Below are 18,352 nucleotides of genomic sequence, written 5' to 3'. Positions count from 1 at the left end.
GTCTTGGCTCACTGCAACCTCTGCTTCCTAGGCGTAAGCAATTCTCCTGCTTCAGCCTCCTGAGTAGCTGGAATTATAGGTATGCACCACTACACCTGGCTAATTTTTGTATTTTTAGTAGAGATGGGGTTTCACCATGTTGGGCAAGCTGGTCTGAACTCCGGACCTCATGTGATCCTCCTGCCTTGGCCTCCCAGAGTTCTGGGATTATAGGCGTGAGCCATCATGCCCAGCCTATGTCTCTACATTATAATTTTGCCTCTTGGCCAAAAAGTCTAAAATTCTGACTATCTGGTCCTTTAGAGAAGAAGTTTGCTGACCCCTGATCTGTGACAAAGGGATCACAAAACCTTAACAACTGTTTTGTGAAACAACCAGAAACTCTTTCGAGGGGTTCACATCTCTCCATAGACTATTTGGAAAAATTAAAGCATCCCATTCAAAAAACAATGAGTTGTGATTTAACTTGGATGAGGTATTTTAGCTCATCCAGACGAATAGGTGTTACATGATCTATTGTAAGGACTCTGCTGTAAATCCATGCTCCCTTTGGGAAATTTTGGAAAATAACAGAGAGGTGATTCCAATCTGTAGCTCCACAGGATACGGCTGATCTATCTGTTGGAAATCCTAATAAAAATTATTCCTAAAGGAAGAAAAATAATCAAATGCCTAATGCAGTATTTAAAATTTCTCATACTAATCTAGATTCTGGTTTTGATTCTTCCCAGAATGCCTGCCTACATCTGAAATATTTCTTTGAAAAATATGCATTCACATTTTATTTTAAAATCGTGTATACGAAAAAGAAAAAGGTACAAATAAATATATTTTAAAGTCAAACAAAATAACTGCTGACTAAAATGCAGGTAATGTAGAACGAAAGCTTTCTAATATGCATCGATAAGCAATGTGCAAGAGGTAACTTCAGCACTACTTCAATTGGCTTATACAAATAAAACAATGAAATCATTTGGTTTCTAATATAAATATAAAATTAACCTGAAATTTTTTAAAGTATTGCTTTTATATATAGAATGATCCTACAGAGAAATGAAACTGAATTTAAAAGGGTATTTCTTCAGGTTAAATTAAAAAATGTACTTTTGTGGGGGAAAATAATTCAATGGGGTTTTCTGACTACTAATTTACATTGAAATTTAAATCAATTTATTTTAAATCAAATTCATCTACAGTAGACACTAAATCATACAGAAGAGATAAGTCAATTATTGCAATAAGAAATATCCAGTTTGTAAATTATTCACAGCCTTGCAGCATGATATATATTACTAAGGACTGTACAAGACAGAAGGAACCCCAAAAATCTGCCAAACAGTAGCAATTCACATTTTTAGATACTTGACAAGTTTCTAAGTACTGATAATGTTTTAAAAAATGGAAATAGCCAGGCATGGTGGCTCACAACACCTTAATCCCAACACTTTGGGAGGCCGAGGCAGGCACATCACTTGAGGTGAGGAGTTTGAGACCAGCCTGGCCAACATGGTGAGACCCCGCCTCTAACAAAAATATTAAAAATCTAGCTGGGTGTGGTGGTGCGCACCTGTAATGTCAGCTACTCAGGAAGCTGAGGTAGGAGAACTGCTTGAACCCTGGAGGCAGAGGTTGCAGTAAACCGAAGTCGTGCCACTGCATTCCAGCCTGGGTGACAGAGCGAGACTCCGCCTCAAAAAAAATAGAAATAAAAAATCTTCACTGCTTTACCACAGAGCTTTCTCAAAAATCAAAACAAAAGACTTAAAATATAAGGGTATGTATGGGCAAATCATTTAACAAAACTGAATACCTACTGTTTCATCTAATAAAATAAAAGCATTGGCCAGGTGCAGTCACTCACTCCTGTAATCCCAGAACTTTGGGAGACCAGCCTGGGCAATATGGGGAAACCCCATCTCTACTAAAAATACAAAAATTAGCCAGGTGTGGTGGCACACGCCTGTAATCCCAGCTACTTGGGAGGCTAAGACAGGAGAATTGCTTGAACCCAGGGGGTGGTGGCTGTAGTGAGCCAAGACTGCACCACTGCAATCCAGCCTGGGGCGCCACAGTGGAACTCCATCTAACAACAACAACAACAAAAAGTATTAACACCCCCTTCACAAGGCTTTTAAATTTTTTCTCCTAGCAATGAAATTAAATATGCATGTCTGTAATACACAGAACCAAAAATTCATTGCAAAACATTTTTTGAAGTTATAAAATGCTACAAAAACACTATTATTTTATAAAAATTCAGAAAAGTTCCCATGAAAAGAAGAAACAACTGATCTGCTATAATCACATAAGACCGAAGTAAACATCTATACCAGGTACTTTAAGGTAGCATTAAGAGTTCTATACACAAGCCGTGATGGGTCATTTAGTTGGTTTCACTAGGTATTTTCAAAATAGTAAATATATTCTACTTTCGTTGTGTCCAGTTCTCTTAAGTATTTTTTAAAGTTCCATGCTAGTAGGTTAGCTTTGTTGTTCAAACTTTGACATCACCCTTCACCTCCACCACCCCCACCCCGCCTTATTCTCTCCTCATTCAGCCTTAAGGACCGCTACTACTATTGTCCTCATTGTAATCTATGAAATCACCACTTTATTGTGTGAAGTGAAACTTCATTTACTCTAAATCTAATTCTCTCATCTTCTCCCACCCCTCATTTCTCTCTTCATTGCAATTTAACATCCTCCTTAAAAAGAATGTATCCTCTCCTTCCTCTCTTCTAAAATCTCATACTCTTCAAGAAGATTTCTGTGCCTCAAGTCTTAATGGGATTAAAGTGAAGCGTAGGCTGATCTTGTCTTTGATTCCATGGCTTACTTCAAATATAAGCTACTTGCTTGATTTGCATCTAACCAGTTTATGTCCATGTCATTTCCTCCTACTGCCTTTTTCAAATTATTGCCATGCTAGATTCATCTGCATGATTTCCACACCAGGATGAAATTCTTCCCTCCTACCCTCCATTGCCATTATTTTTATAACTTGCTAAACTTTCCACTGTTACCTATAGACCATTCTTAGTGTATGGATGAATTAATCAGTGATGCCTCTTTATGGAATCCCCTTTTACTAAGGCACAATTTAACTGTCATCTATTCAAAGACGTTCTCCCTGATCTTAACAGCTTATCTCTTCTTGCAATGGCTAACTTTAACATTTCAATATTACTACTCACATGCTAATATATTACATGCTGTTCTGTATTATAGTTGTTCCTAATCTTATCTCTCCTACTACCCTGTAAAGTCCTTTAGCACAAAGATTGTACCTTATTCATTATGGGGTTTGCACATAATAGAGCTTAATTTGTTCAATGAATGAAAAAATTGTCGTTGGAGATAAAAGCTTGTAAAATGGAAAGCCTGATCTAGATAATTTATAAAACAGCTTTAAATTTTTATTCTCAAATAGATTTAAGCTTACCAAATCAGACAGGAAAAGAATTATTTACAGTAGTTCAAAATGACATTGCTTCTTTTTCTAGAACAAAGAATGCTAAAGACCACCTGTGTTAAAAAATGATATGCTTTAAGATCTTCCATATTTTCACAGTTAATATACACTGCACATTCTTTAGGATCTCTTAAAGGTAATCACCTCTCTCAAAGACTTCCAGAGATGAAGCAACACCAACCAAGACAGACTATTTCATACTTCGAAAAATACAATGATGTACAAATTTCTTTCACGTTTGAATAAAAGCTTTTTCCCATAAATTTTCACCCATGGAGATAAAGTATAACCTTAAATTTTAAAAAATAACTCAAAAAAAAGTTACTATATATGTATCAATGACATAGTAACTGGATATCATGACCATCTTGTCTTATCTACAGAACATGCACATCCTACCTATGCAAGTAAAATACTTGGCCTATAGATAACCAACTCAGAATAAAGTCTCAAAGTTTTAAACAAAATACTAACATATCATAAAATTTAGTACATGGGTGGTTAACAATAACATCTTTAATGTATGGTATTATTAATGAATTCTGATAAACTTCATTTAAATTATTTCATAATATGTATCTAAAACACACATTAGGAGCTATATGTTATTAGCAGATGTGTATATACACACACCCCTACACATATATTTATATATTAATAGATGCATTTTTAAACATTAAAATGTAAAATAGGTCTTTATTTTTGGCTTTAAAGTCCTTCCTAAAGTGTTATATTCAACAATCTGTTAAATTCATATGCTAGTTTACCTTTTTTTTTTTTTACCCTAAATCAAAAATGAAAAAAATCAAAGTTACTTTCTCACTCTTTCTTAATGAGTTGATATGGTATACAATAATAACTTGATGAAGTTCTACAAAAAAATCTCCATTATGGGCTGGGCACAGTGGTTGACACCTGTAATCCCAACACTTTGGGAGGCCGAGGTGGGCAGATTACTGGAGGCCAGGAGCTCAAGACCAGCCTGGTCAACATGGTGAAACTCCATCTCTACTAAAAATGCAAAAATTAGCTGGGGGTGGTGGTGCATGCTGTAATCCCAGCGACACGGGAGGCTGAGACAAGAGAATTGCTTGAACCCAGGAGACGGAGGTTGCAGTGAGCCCAGACTGCAACACTGTACCAGCATGGGTGACAGAGTGAGACTGTCTCAAAAAAAAAAAAAAAAAAAAAAAAAATCTCCATTATGTATCTCGAAATTACTAGTAGTTAAGTTTGTAAAGTCAATAAATTATAAGATTTTAAAAAATGTGTCTTGAGTTTGAGTTGAGGAATGTGAATAAGCAAGAGGTGAAGCACACAGGTAGAAAGGGAGACAGTAAGGCATTCAGGTTCCCAGGCTCCCCCACCCAAGACCACCACTTCCAATGGGCTATAGTATCACCATAGTGTCTAGTGATCAGCAAGGGCAGTACATTCTTAAAAGGGCACAGAATACTCAGAAAGATCCACTGCTTAAAATATTTCTCTAACATTCCACTAAACAAAAATTCACTTGGTTAGTAAGTGATCATTTTGAAGTAGCAAATATCATGGGGGAGGGGAATGCAAAGCCCATTATGGCAATTCATACTATGTCTTATGTTCATTAACCACCTTCCCTAAAATCTTATTAAAATCTACATGAAAAATTTATTTAGAGAGGCAATGTACACCAGTGACATATTGATAATAAAGACATAATTTAGACTCTGCCAGTTAATATTTAAGTTCTCTTGGGAAAAGTATTTAATTTTTGTGAATTTCAGTTTCTCTGATGAACCTCACATTATGGTTGTAATGATTACAAGTGAGAATGTCATCCAATAAACTTTCCCACTGACCCAAGGATTGTTGTCATCTACAACCGGAGAAGCGTGAGAGGGGACACAATGGAGGAAGGCAGGAGTGCAGCAGTGGGTGAGAGTGCAATGGCAGAGGACCAGAGAGATCCAGAAGGGCCACTGAGACCCTGAGATGATCAGGAGAACCCAAAGCAGCAGTTCTAATAAAGAAGCAGAGAAACGGAAGAAGATGAAGTGTCCTGATTATACAACAAGTGGTAGTATATAAACTAAATACTGATAAAGTATAAACCTGTATATATTTTACAGTAAAACTGGCATGTATGTAATTATGGGATTTAATTACAAATCCCAGTCACTGCTAAATAGGTTTATTATTTTGAGCATACAGTTGAATTAAAACAGGCCAACCTATGAGTTAAAAGTCAAGTTTTTAGACCCTTATTATTCTGGACAATCTTCTAGAGGCTTTTACTAATGAGTTTTCCCATACTTCTTGTTAGTCTTATACACATTTAAGAATTAACTATTAGGCCAGGTGCAGTGGCTCACGCCTATAATCCCAGTACTTTGGGAGGCTGAGACAGGAGAATCACCTGAGGTTGGGAGTTTGAGACCAGCCTGACCAACATGAAGAAACCTCATCTCTACTAAAAACACAAAATTCGCCAGGTGTGGTGGTGCATGCCTGTAATCCTAGCTACTCATGAGGCTGAGGCAGGAAAATCACTTGAACCCAGGAGGCAGAAGTTACCATGGGCCAAGATTGTGCCATTGGACTCCAGCCAGGGCAACAAGAATGAAACTCCACCTCAAAAAGAAAAAAAAAAGAGCTGCTATGAAGAAATCTTATCAAAACTGATTAACAGGAACACTACCAAAAAACCAGGTTGGCATCGTTTTTAAATTGATGATATCCTCTCTACTCAGAATAACTAAAAGCTAACCTTGTTATGTTTCAATGAGCGAAGTAACTTTTATTTGCCCAAATAGTTCTCACTCTTAACAATGTTACATTCAAAAGCAACACCTGAACTTTGGTCACCTATTTTAACACATGAAAAGGAATTCAAAGCCAAGTTAATCTCTTATATTTTTAACTTTAAAAAAAATTAGCCAGCATGGTGGCACACACCTGCAGTCCTAGCTACTCGGGAGGGTGAGGCAGGAAAATCACTTCAGCCCGGGAGGCAGAGGTTGCAGTGAGCGGAGATCACGCCACTGCACTTCAGCCTGGGTGACAGAGTGATACTCCGTCTCAAAAAATAAAACAATAATGGCTTGTAACTCTAACTGCTGTAACAAACTATTAATTAGATAAACTATTAACATGACACTGGAATCCACATACAATAGTCAATGTAGTTAAGAATTTCATTTTTAGAATTTCCACCTAAAAATAAATTCAGGACAGTTTATTTGTTTTAAGGATATTTCAGCATTGTGGTACTTCAGGACAGATCTTCCATGGGGCAATATTAAGTCACTATTATTCCATCTTGAAGTTTAAAAATCTTTAGGAAGAATTGTAATGATACTTATAGGTCCTATTTTTATTTCTGACAAATTCCTGCTATAGTTTCTTTCATTATCTACTGTAACTAATTTATCTGTACGCTCTTTTGCTTCTATGGCAGTGGAAATCTAGTGAAAACAATACTTTTATCATCTCTATTCCTAGAGAAGTTTTTACAAAATGCCTCAATTCCAAGAAAAGTAAATAAACTAGTATGGAACTCAAAGTCTCCCAAAACCTGTATTGTCTCACCCATCAGTAATCTTTATCAGCCTAAAGACATGGCTTGCCTTTTCTGCCCTTAACTTCAAATAAAGTTCCGGTATTTTAAAAACAAATGCTATTCTTTAGCATTTAGGTCAAGGTCACCCTTCACTGAACATATTAGGCCCTTACCATGTGCCAAAGAAAGTTCCAGATCCTGGAGGCACAATGAAAAACACATGGTGTTACCCTCAAGCAGTCCCAGGTCCACAGTGAAGCCTTTCCTAATTCCCTCTGTTGAAAGTGGATTTCTTTTCTCAGTGTTCAAAATTCTAAGTGCTTAAACTTATAAAAGACAATATGTGCGTGTGTGAGTGCATATGTGTGTCTGTTGCTGAAATTAAAACCTATGTAATAGGTACCCCGTGTGTGTGTGTGTGTGTGTGTGTGTGTGTGTGTGTGTCATCTATTGCTAAAATTAGAACCCCACATAATAGTTACCCCAAATTATTTTCTTGAATGGAATGCTGGAGAGAAAAGTTAAGAGTGTATATATTCTGTATAAAGATAGAATTATCCCTCAGAAAAAGTGCTTACAACAGATTTAAGGATTAGAATGTGTTTTTCAGAAATTAGCTATTAAGAGTCATAGAGAAGACTGGTGTTTGATAAAGAGAGAATGGAAAAGGTTCATCAAGCAGCAAAGAGAAAGGGCTGAAGTAAAGGAGAGAAAATTTAAATTAAAAACATAAAACTTGAACTTTCTTTCATCTCCAAAGGCAAGAAGAGGAAGTTACAACAGTTCTTACAGCTAAGTGGCTGAAATGCAGCATACTACCTAAAAACGATCTAAGAACACAGACATTTTTAGGGACTCTGAATAAGCAAAGTCACTAACCTCATTAATTCCTCCACTTTATCATCTACATCTAGGTCCTCTTCTGAGGCTTCAAAACTGTATGATCTCTGACCCATGCTGTTTGCATGGTAGCGAGTTGGTGACATCTTTCCATTGGACGTAGATAATCGCTCATTATTCTCCCTCCCATTTTGATTGGTAGTGCAAGGCTGTGGGGAAGTATCATAGCTGTTGCTAGGTGATGGGGACATTCCCGAATGCTGTGTCTGTGTGGAAGCCGTAGCTGTAGAGGAAGATGCTGGGACATTGTTGGTACTATTCCCATATGAACTTCCTCCATAGCTGGACCTTCTTCCAAACTTGTCACTATGCTCTTGATCAAGACGGTCCAAAGTTTCCAAGGCATGGAGAATTTCATGTTTAGTCATTCCAGTACGCCGAAGGCGCTGAAGCAGATCTATCTGCTCTATGGTAAATCTGGGTTCATCTGTATAATGAGACATGGTTTCCAGCAAACTGAAAAAAAAAAAAAAAGATAAAAAGAAGTCTCTTTATTGACAATATCTACTACAGCACATATCATTATAGAGAATGCTCAGCAGAAGCCGCAATATTTTTACATAAACTTCTTCATTGAAAATTAAGATATGTTCCATGCTAGAATGTTTTTGCCTTGGCAAATGGATTGGTATAGGTACTATACGTATTACTAGGTGAACATGGGCATAACATAAAACCTAATTTCATATGGCATACAATTTATATTTTCCTCAGTTTTGGTAAATATCAGAACCAAAATATTAGTTATGTAAATAATACCAAAACAACAGATTAGGTACATAGAGGGCATAAGCCCAGGTTATGTGACAGTTCACAAGTGTTTTGTCTATCTCAAGTATATTATTCCATATTAGAGTATTAATGGAAAATTGCTGAAAAATTTGTTTGTATTACATTATTTACCAAATATTAGCTAAATTGACCTAAGAATTCTCTACAACTTCATTTAGTGAAAACAAATAATTTGCTAAGCAAAGTCAAAGAAAATGCTAATAACCAGCAAAAATATTTAAGTGGAAAAGAGAGGTAGATTTTTTTTAAAAATTTAAGCACCATTTCATCCATTACTTAGCAATTTTTTACGTTTTTCATCTCTGGTAATGCATTCTCTCTTAATAACTACACTGACAAATAGATCTTTCATGGTTGTGGCCAAACAGAGCTACTCATTTTTCTTAGGAAATTGCTTCTACATGTTTAACTAGCACAAGATACTGCAGCACATCAGAAAATGTTTTCTTAGAGTGAATAACAATATTAAGAGAGCAAATACTGTAAAAATTCTCACTACTTGAATTCCTTTTTTTTTTTTGATATGGAGTTTCACTCTTGTCACCCATGCTGGGGTGCAAAGCCATGGTCTTGGCTCACTGCAACCTCAGCCTCCTGGGTTCAAGCCATTCTCCTGCCTTAGCCTCCTGAGTGGGACTACAAGCACCTGCCACCAAGCCCAGCTACTTTTGTATTTAATACACCTCCTCCTCCCAAAGTACTGGGATTACAGGCGATAGCCACTGTGCAAAGCCTTGAATTCCTTTCTCATGAGACCTGACTTTCTCATTCACGATTTTTAAAAGTGGTAACCTCTTTTATTTTGATTTTTATTGTTCTAGTGCCAAATATAATGCATGACATGTAGTAGGCTCTCAATAAATGTTTGCAGATGGAAATAAATGTCAAGGAATTTTTTCATCTTTCTCAAACAAACATCTGCTCTGGGCCAGTGCCCCATAGCTATTGAAGGTCTCACTGTTTCTTCATCCTTCTACACGAAAACTTTATTGAATAGTTACTTCTAGGCAGTTATTACATAAGAGGTTCACATAACATAATCTTATCCAATCTTCACAGCAACCCTCTGTGGTAGATGGTCTTTATTCATTTCATTTTATGTTGATAGACTGATTACTGAGGAAACTAAGGCTCAGAGTAGGTTTTGTACCTTACAAAAAATCTGAATAAAAAGTAGGAAAAAGATTTAAGCCTAGATTTTATTGACTCTAAAAGCACACATCATTCTCTTTTCCAATACGTTGCAGGACTTAACTGGAAACATATGATTTGAGACACAGGTTGTTCTACTCATTTAAGTCTCAGTTAAAGCCATTTAGATAAAACTACTCGAATTACTGATGAGCCTAGGGGCCTGAGCAATAGTTTTCTACATTTAAAATCCTTGCTCAAACTAGAATTTTTATTGACTTAACAAGTATAAAAAATTGCAGCTTTATTTCATCCCAAATGGACAGATAGATATCATATGTCTTTACTGAATATCTGTCTTCTCCTCTGATATGAAATGCTGCCTTTATCATATACACAATTTCCATATCAATCTGCACTACCTTTGGATTGTCTATTCCATTTCACTGATGTTTTATCTTTCAAATCCTTTTAAAAATAAGTAGGCAGAAATCTAGAACTTCAGATGAAATCATCCTAGTTTTAAAAAGAAGCTCATTAAAATAAAACAAAACCAAACACACACATTCTGTGACCCTATACATGTTGCAGGCCATTTGTGCCCATGGGCCACAGTATCTGCCCTACACCTACAAATGTTATGGTCTGATTTCTTCCAATACTCTCTTGTGACGAGATGGCCATCATGTTAAAAAGACCGATTTTCATGATTATTATATTCTTTCTTGATGGCTTAGGTTCCCCCACAATATATTACAATGAAAATATTTAAACAAACATTCTTTTCCCTTGAAAATGAAGTAGACCTGTTTGTTGCTAGCTTCAGTCTTCATGTTATCAAAATATTTCATAAAGTGATCCTACTTTAGATGACTTCAATAACTACTGTTTTATTATATGGACAAAAATCCCCAATCATAGTATTTTCCTATAGTATTCATATCAGAGCAGTTAGTTATCTGTATACAATTATTCAAACCATTCCCTGTATGAAGCAGCACTCTGTATTAGCATAAATAAAAGTAAATTATATGAATTTCACCTATTATTGAAAAGTATCCACCCTAACATTTGAATTAGAAATGTCAAAACTAAAGATTTCACAGCATATGAAACAATCTAGTATTTCATGTCATTTCAGAGTCACTGACTATTAGAACCACTTTTATTCCAAAAGTCATAAAAGGAACAACAACAGGCACTTATTACTTTGTCTGCCTAGAACACCTCATTGTTTCTAAGCACATGTTCTTGGGCTATCACTTATAATACCCACCTTCTGGCCAATAGGGTAGGCGCACAAGAAAGCCAAGTCTTGCTCTCCCCAAAATTTTCTAATCAGATGAGGGAAAAGGTGAACAGTCACCATAACTGTGCTCAGGTGCAGGAAGATATTAGTCTGGTAAATTCCTCACTACAGGGAAGCAGCTAGTTTGTGGAAGGATGAAGCAGACATGCTAAGAAACATAGAGCAGACCAATGGAGAAAGCTGTGCAGTGCTCACATCCCTTATTCCAATAATCCCTAAGCCCCAATACATCCCTGCTCTTCTTGCTGTTTTGTTTCAGCAGAGAATACATTTCCCTTTATGTTTCACCTTGTTCAAATCAGATGCCTGTGCCCTGCACTGAGAGGCCCCTAATGCAAACAAGACCTAAAGCACAAAGATCCACAATTGTTAGAATGATCACTTGTATGATCATTACAGAGCAAAATGATTAAGAGTATAACAAACAGGATCGAAACATGCATGTGACACTGAAGATACAATATTTTACTGAGAAAATGCTAAGAAGCTCTTCTGGATATTGAGAATAATGTTGCAATGTGTATTAATATAAAAAAAAGCATATATGCTGGCGTTTCAAAATTTTATTTCTCATAATTTACCTAGTTTAAGCACATAATCATGAATTTATGGCAGTAAATGACCTACAAAGGTCATCTAAGTCCATGATACCAGCAATTCTTTTATAACAGAAAAAGATAACATGTAAGAACTGAATTAATTTTCTTATGCACAAGGATTGTTCACAGGATAAGGAACATGTTTCACTTTAAATTACTAATCTGAATGCAGACTCAGGCCAACAATAATTGAAAATGATGTGAGAAGAATTTCAACACTGTAATAACAGACAATTTTAATGCATAAAAGAACAATTAAATGCAGGAATTACAGCTCAGTTCATAAACTGATATTCTAAGAAAATATCATACCACTAAGACCATAATAATACTTTTCATAATATATTTTATCCTGATTTGAATATTTACCTAAACCCTTCTTGGATAAGGCATGATCCAGAATATACTTTCATAAGCTAAATTCTACAAACATGTAGAGCAAAGACAGTTAAAGCATTCACAAATGATTAACCTTGAAATCACATGGGTAAAAAGGGCATTACTACCTTACTTGTAAAGCACCAACAGTTGGTAAAATTTTACTGGATAACAGCTTTTTCTTCAGCTCAATTCTGCTGCCTTTATTTTTATTATCTAGAATGACTAGGCAAAATAGGTTAGTTTTGTTTTGCATACATGATATTTACACACTCTCTAGTGTGCATAATTTAACACACTCTAGTGTCAATAACACACTCTATGCATGATAATTTAACACACTCTAGTGTCAATCACAGTATTTTAATCCAGGAGTGAACTCTCCATCATCTCAGGAATGTTACCTCACATCTTATCAAAATCCATATGTGAGTTACTGTCACAACTACTGGACTTCAAAACACATATACACTCAAGAGCTTAACAGACACTTTGGGAGCTTAGACTGCAGCAGGGCTACTCTCTGTCAGCTGCTTCTCCAAAACCAGACAGCTCAGGTGCAACATGCCTCAGAGCTTTTACACCTCACAAGCCAGCACTTTCTAGCACTGAGTAGCCTAACATGTGGTTCAGAATCTCAGCTATGGTGGTCAAGCCAGCTTCTCCCAAGAACTGCTCATATAAAGGTACACTTCCACCTTTAGCCTTCACTTGAACACAGAGGCCTCCTTCATCATAATGGAACAAAGAGACTTTAATAGCTTTGGAACACATTCACAATGTGGTTAATGTTCCTCATCTATTGAGTGTATTCCCCGTGAAGTGCGTCCATGTTACCTTCCCCATCATTAAGTACTGTGAACCCAAGAAAACATTCTTCTTGTATGGCAATAAACACAGTGATTCATGAAATGACACTTTGATCATCTTTTTTCTAACATATGCAACAGAAATCCAAGTACAAACATGTATGTTTATAGACGGAGATATAAATTAGTGTGGAATGAGAGAAGTGGAGGCCATTTAGCCAAAAACCATTCACTTAAGTAACATTTATTGAGTGCCTACTATGTAACAGATCCTGTGCGAGGCACAGAGGACACAACAAGGAACAAATCAGGCAACAACTCATGGCTTCATGATGCTTACATTCATTTCAATAGCCATCAGACACTTACTATTTTCAACAGCCATTAGACATCTTAACACTCTTGAATGTTTAGCCATCTAGCTCAGAAGCTTCTAGGCTTTGAGCAGTTAAAAATAAGTACTTTTATATTCAATTTAAAATTAATGTGAAGATTCAAAGTTGAAAACAGAAATGGTAAAAGAGAAGGCTGATGCATTGAAAATAGCCATTAGCAAATAAATTGTTTAAAAACGTGGGGAGGGAAACTAAGGCACAAAGAGATAAGTGCCTTCTCTAGTATATAGCTATTTAGCGGAAAGTCAGGCTACAGTTTACATCTTCAAGGTCTATTCCAGAAACTTTTCACTATATCACAGAATCTATTGTGGGGGGAGGGTGAGGAACTGTAATGAAAAGCCTAAACAATAAGGAAAATCTCTCTTAATGTCTACTTACTGTATTATAGAACTGTCAACCAAAACGGAAGGAATTTAAGCAAAGTGGAGACTCCATCAAATTTTAGAAAATACTTATGCTAAAGGCATTCTGCATTAGACTCTAAAGATGCACTTAATGAGCTAATAGATACTTTGTCTTCTCTAATATCTGAAATTCCCGGAATACTTTTATTCAAAGCCCTATTTAATACGAACTAGTGGTTATAGCTCATATTCTAGCACAAAAACACTCTAAACACAATACCACTATCTCAATTTGTATTTTCTGCCTGACTCCAAAGAAAGGCTAGCATATTAGCTAATAGGCTTAACTACATTATCATCCCCCCAACAGGTAAAGGAAAATGGTTAAGGTGCTATAAGTCTGCACACAAAAGGCAACAAGAAAGTGTATACTTCCAGTAGTCTGCTTGTCACAAGGAATCCAATACTAGCTCTCTTAAACAGCCAACTACCTTGCATGCTTCTAAGCTTTAAGCAGTTAAAAATCAGTAATTTTATATTCAATTTAAAATTAATTTTAAAATTCAAAGTTGAAAACAGAAATGGTAAGAGAAGGCTAATAGATTTAAAAATTCATTTCTCACCACATGATCATGACACTTATTCACCTTAATGTCAAACGGGTATTCCATTTGATTCATTTTCCAAAAAAAAATCTTTTCAACTCTACGAACATCTGCTGTCAAATCTGGATCATAATCATAATAACTTTATTAAAATGATTGTGAAGATGAAAATCAAGAAGGACTAGATACTTACACCACTGGAAAGGAACTGAGCATACTTTACATGAGGCGGATCAATATCCTTTCCAGAGATGATCTGCGTTATCTACCATTCTGTAGAACAAAGATAGAAAATTGAGAAATATTTATATTAATCAAGTGTTGAATAAGAATTTTAATTATATAACTTATGGATATCAAGAGTTAACACTAGCTAATCATGTTAAATGTTATGTCTTCTGATTTGCATTCTGCTGCTTTATTCACTACACACTTTGACCCTTTTCAATTCAGACATAGATCTTCACAAAAAATATCTACTATTCATTGTTTATAAGCTAAAGATCATGAAGACAACTTATTAGCTGTTTAAAACCACAGTTACAGAGACAACAATTTCCAGTAACTCTAAACTAAGATTATAAATTAGACAAAAGTTAAAAATGTGGATGTCAAAAACTCACATTAAAATACACATTCAGTATTGAATTATGGCAAAAGTGTCTAACAATGACTAATGATACATGCAAAATGTACAAAGTAAAGTTAGAAATCTTTCACATTTGTATATCCTAAATTGTAGCATTCATGAAGTTCCTGTTGTAGATAATTGCCTTGCTGACTTAAAAAACAGGCCGGGTGCAGTGGCTCATGCCTGTAATCCCAGCACAACAAGATGTTATAAATTCTCTCAATTTCTCAGAGCTCTTCTGGCAGAGGAGACAGATGATTTTATTCTAATTGACATATGTTTTAAAGTTGTTTTAAAAATAGATTAAGAACTAAATAAAAAGGGGTTTAAGATCACACCACACTGAGTGCAGTGGCTCACACCTGTGATCCCAGCTACTCAGGAGGTTGAGGCAGGAGGATCGCTTGAGGCCAGGAGTTCAAGACCAGTCTTGGCAACACAGCGAGGCCCTGTCTCAAAAAACAAAACAAAAAAAATCACACCATTAGAATATCTATTATTTAAAAAGAAGCATAAAATAATAAATGTGGCAATGATGTGGAGAAAACATAATCCTTGCTGGATTAAATGCTGGCTAAAATGCAAAATGGTGAAGCCACTATGGAAAACAGTATGGCAGTTCCTCAAAAAACTAAATACAGAATTAGCATATGATCCAGCAATTCCACTCTTGGATATCTATCCAGAATGAGTGGAATCAGACTATGTTCAAAGCAGCATTATCCACAAAAGGCAAAGGACATTGTGAATAACCCCAATGTCCACTGGCAAATAAATGGATAAACAAAATGTTATCTATATACAAACAATAAAATATTGTCCCAGCCTTAAAAAGGAAGGAATTTCTGACACAAAAACATGAATGAACATTGAAAACATTATGCTAAGTGAAACAACCCAATCACAAAAGGCCAAATATTATATGATTTCATTTACATGAGGTACCTACAGTAGTCAAAATCATAGAGACAGAAAGTAGAATGGTGGGTAAAAGGGGCAAGGAATAATGAGAAGTTATTATTTAAGGGTACAGAGTTTCAATTTGGGAGGATGAAAATATTCTGGAAATCAGTGGTGACTGCTATATACTGTGTGTACGTATTTAACGCCAGTGAACAACATACATTAAAATGGAGATTTTATGGTTTTGTGTGTGTGTGTGTGTGTGTGTGTGTGTGCATTTTGTTGTTGTTGCTGATGTTACGGATTCTTGCTCTGTCGCCAGGCCAGAGTGCAGTGGTGAGATGGGATCATTGCAACCTGCGCCTCCAGGGTTCAAGCGATTCTCCTGAGTCAGCCTCTTGAGTAGCTGGGACTACAGGCATGCACTACCATGCCCAGCTAATTTTTGTATTTTTAGTAGAAAAGGGTTTCACCATGTTGGCCAGGATGGTCTCAATCTCTTGACCTCATGATCCCCCCGCCTCAGCCTCCCAAAGTGCTGGGATGACAGGTGTGATCCACTGTGCCTGGCCTGTTATATATATTTCAACACAATAGAAAAAGTAGAACATTATAACAAAAAGTTTATATTAAAAGGCATTAGGGATACAAATTTATGGATGCTGGATCACATTCAAACACCTGGCCATAGAAAACAAGTAACCTATAAAAAAAAAAAAGAGAGAGAAGCCGGGCTTGGTGGCTCACACCTGTAATCCCAGCACTTTGGGAGGCCGAGGCAGGGGGATGACAAGGTCAAGAGATCGAGACCATTCTGGCCAACATGGTGAAAACCTGTCTCTACAAAAAATACAAAACTTAATTGGGCATGGTGGCATGCACCTGTAGTCCCAGCTATTCGGGAGGCTCAGGCAGGAGAATCACTTGAACCTGGGAGGTGGAGGTTACAGTGAGCTGAGATAGCATCACTGCACTCCGGCCTGGCAACAGAGTGAGGCCCCATGTCCAAAAAAAAAGAAAGGAGAAAGAAAATAATTACACAATTATAAAATATACAGTTTATGACCAAGATATAAGAGTTACAAACACAAAGACCAAATAATGTTAGAGGTCATAAAGCAAAAATCATAACAACTTTAATAATTTTGTTTTTAAAAATATTAAGATGAGTTATTTCAGTATACCTTTTAGAATGAACAAATATAGTTGGAGAAAATTTAAAAAACAGAAATTTTATATATTATCAACAACATAATTTTAAAGATAAAAAGATACTCTGTAAACCTTCTAACGAAGAAGTTTTTTTTCCTATGTCCATCACCATAACTGATCACAAACTGGGTAAAATAAAACATTTAATTTCATAGATATATAATCCAAAAAATTTTGGGAAAAATGTACAAAAATAAGTACTTATAAGCTGTAAGATAAACAACCCTTGGATCAAAGAACTCACAAAGAAAATTATAATCTACATAGCATACCCTGTGACAAAAAAAGGGTCATTCTTTGTAACAAAAACCCAGGCCATACGCAGTGGCTCATGCCTGTAATATCAGCACTCTGGGAAGCTGAGGCAGGTGGATCATGAGGTCAGGAGTTCGAGACCAGCCTGGCCAACATGGTGAAACCCCATCTCTACTAAAAATACAAAAATTAGGCCGGGCGCGGTGGCTCAAGCCTGTAATCCCAGTACTTTGGGAGGCCGAGGCGGGTGGATCACGAGGTCAAGAGATCGAGACCATCCTGGTCAACATGGTGAAACCCCGTCTCTACTAAAACTACAAAAAATTAGCTGGGCATGGTGGCACGTGCCTGTAATCCCAGCTACTCAGGAGGCTGAGGCAGGAGAATTGCCTGAACCCAGGAGGTGGAGGTTGCGGTGAGCCGAGATCCTGCCATTGCACTCCAGCCTGGGTAACATGAGTGAAACTCCATCTCAAAAAAAAAAAAAAATACAAAAATTAGCTGGACATGGTGGCATGGACCTGTAATCCCTGCTACTCAGGAGGTGAGCAGGAGAACTGCTTGAACCAGGGAGGTGGAGGCTGTAGTGAGCACTACTGCACTTCAGTTTGGGTGACAAAGCAAGATTCCGTCTGGGGGGGTGGGGGAGAAAACCCAAATGTCTAGAAAACTCAAGTAATGATATTTTTTTTTTATTGAAATTAGCTGTGTGCAGTGGCTCATGTTGGTAATCCCAGTGACTTAGGACACAGAGGCAAAAGGATTGCTTGAGGCCATGAGTTCAAGACTATCCTGGGCAATATAGCAAAACCTCAGTCTATTTAAAAAATTAAAAAAAAAAAAAAACCCTGAAATAAAAGCACTTATTAAAATGAAGTATGATACAATACATTTAAGTTTCTTTAGTTGAGCAGGAAACACCTAGCAAAAGAATGGGAAAGAAATTTCATTCACAGTGGTAACTTTTCCCAATATTTATGAGTAACTATATTGAGAAAGAAGCCCAATAGGTTTTCCTTTTAATTTAAAAATAGGACCTAGGCCGGGCCTGGTGGCTCATGCCTGTAAAACTA

General features: G+C 36.4%; 1 protein-coding gene across 17 annotated transcripts in view; it reads right to left on the bottom strand.

Annotated features, from left to right (window-relative positions):
• The window catches only part of HMBOX1 (homeobox containing 1), a 182,235-nt gene that overhangs the window by 89,678 nt on the left and 74,205 nt on the right, over positions 1 to 18,352 (bottom strand). For 16 of the 17 annotated variants that reach the window (XM_032265389.1, XM_032265378.1, XM_032265395.1 and 13 more), the window contains exons 2-3: positions 14,472 to 14,551; positions 7,893 to 8,369 (exon numbers count right to left, since the gene is read on the bottom strand). In XM_032265389.1, the coding sequence (XP_032121280.1) occupies positions 7,893 to 8,369; positions 14,472 to 14,494 (500 nt within the window). In that variant the 5' untranslated portion in view covers positions 14,495 to 14,551. Of the gene's footprint in view, positions 1 to 7,892; positions 8,370 to 10,258; positions 14,448 to 14,471; positions 14,552 to 18,352 lie in introns of those variants that run through there. The other variant, XM_032265383.1, reaches the window with a different exon arrangement.

Source organism: Sapajus apella, unplaced genomic scaffold (assembly GCF_009761245.1).
Source record: "Sapajus apella isolate SASKATOON/1434 unplaced genomic scaffold, GSC_monkey_1.0 scaffold150, whole genome shotgun sequence".
In the NCBI taxonomy this organism is placed as follows: domain Eukaryota; kingdom Metazoa; phylum Chordata; class Mammalia; order Primates; family Cebidae; genus Sapajus; species Sapajus apella.
This window is presented reverse-complemented; position numbering and strand designations above follow the sequence as displayed.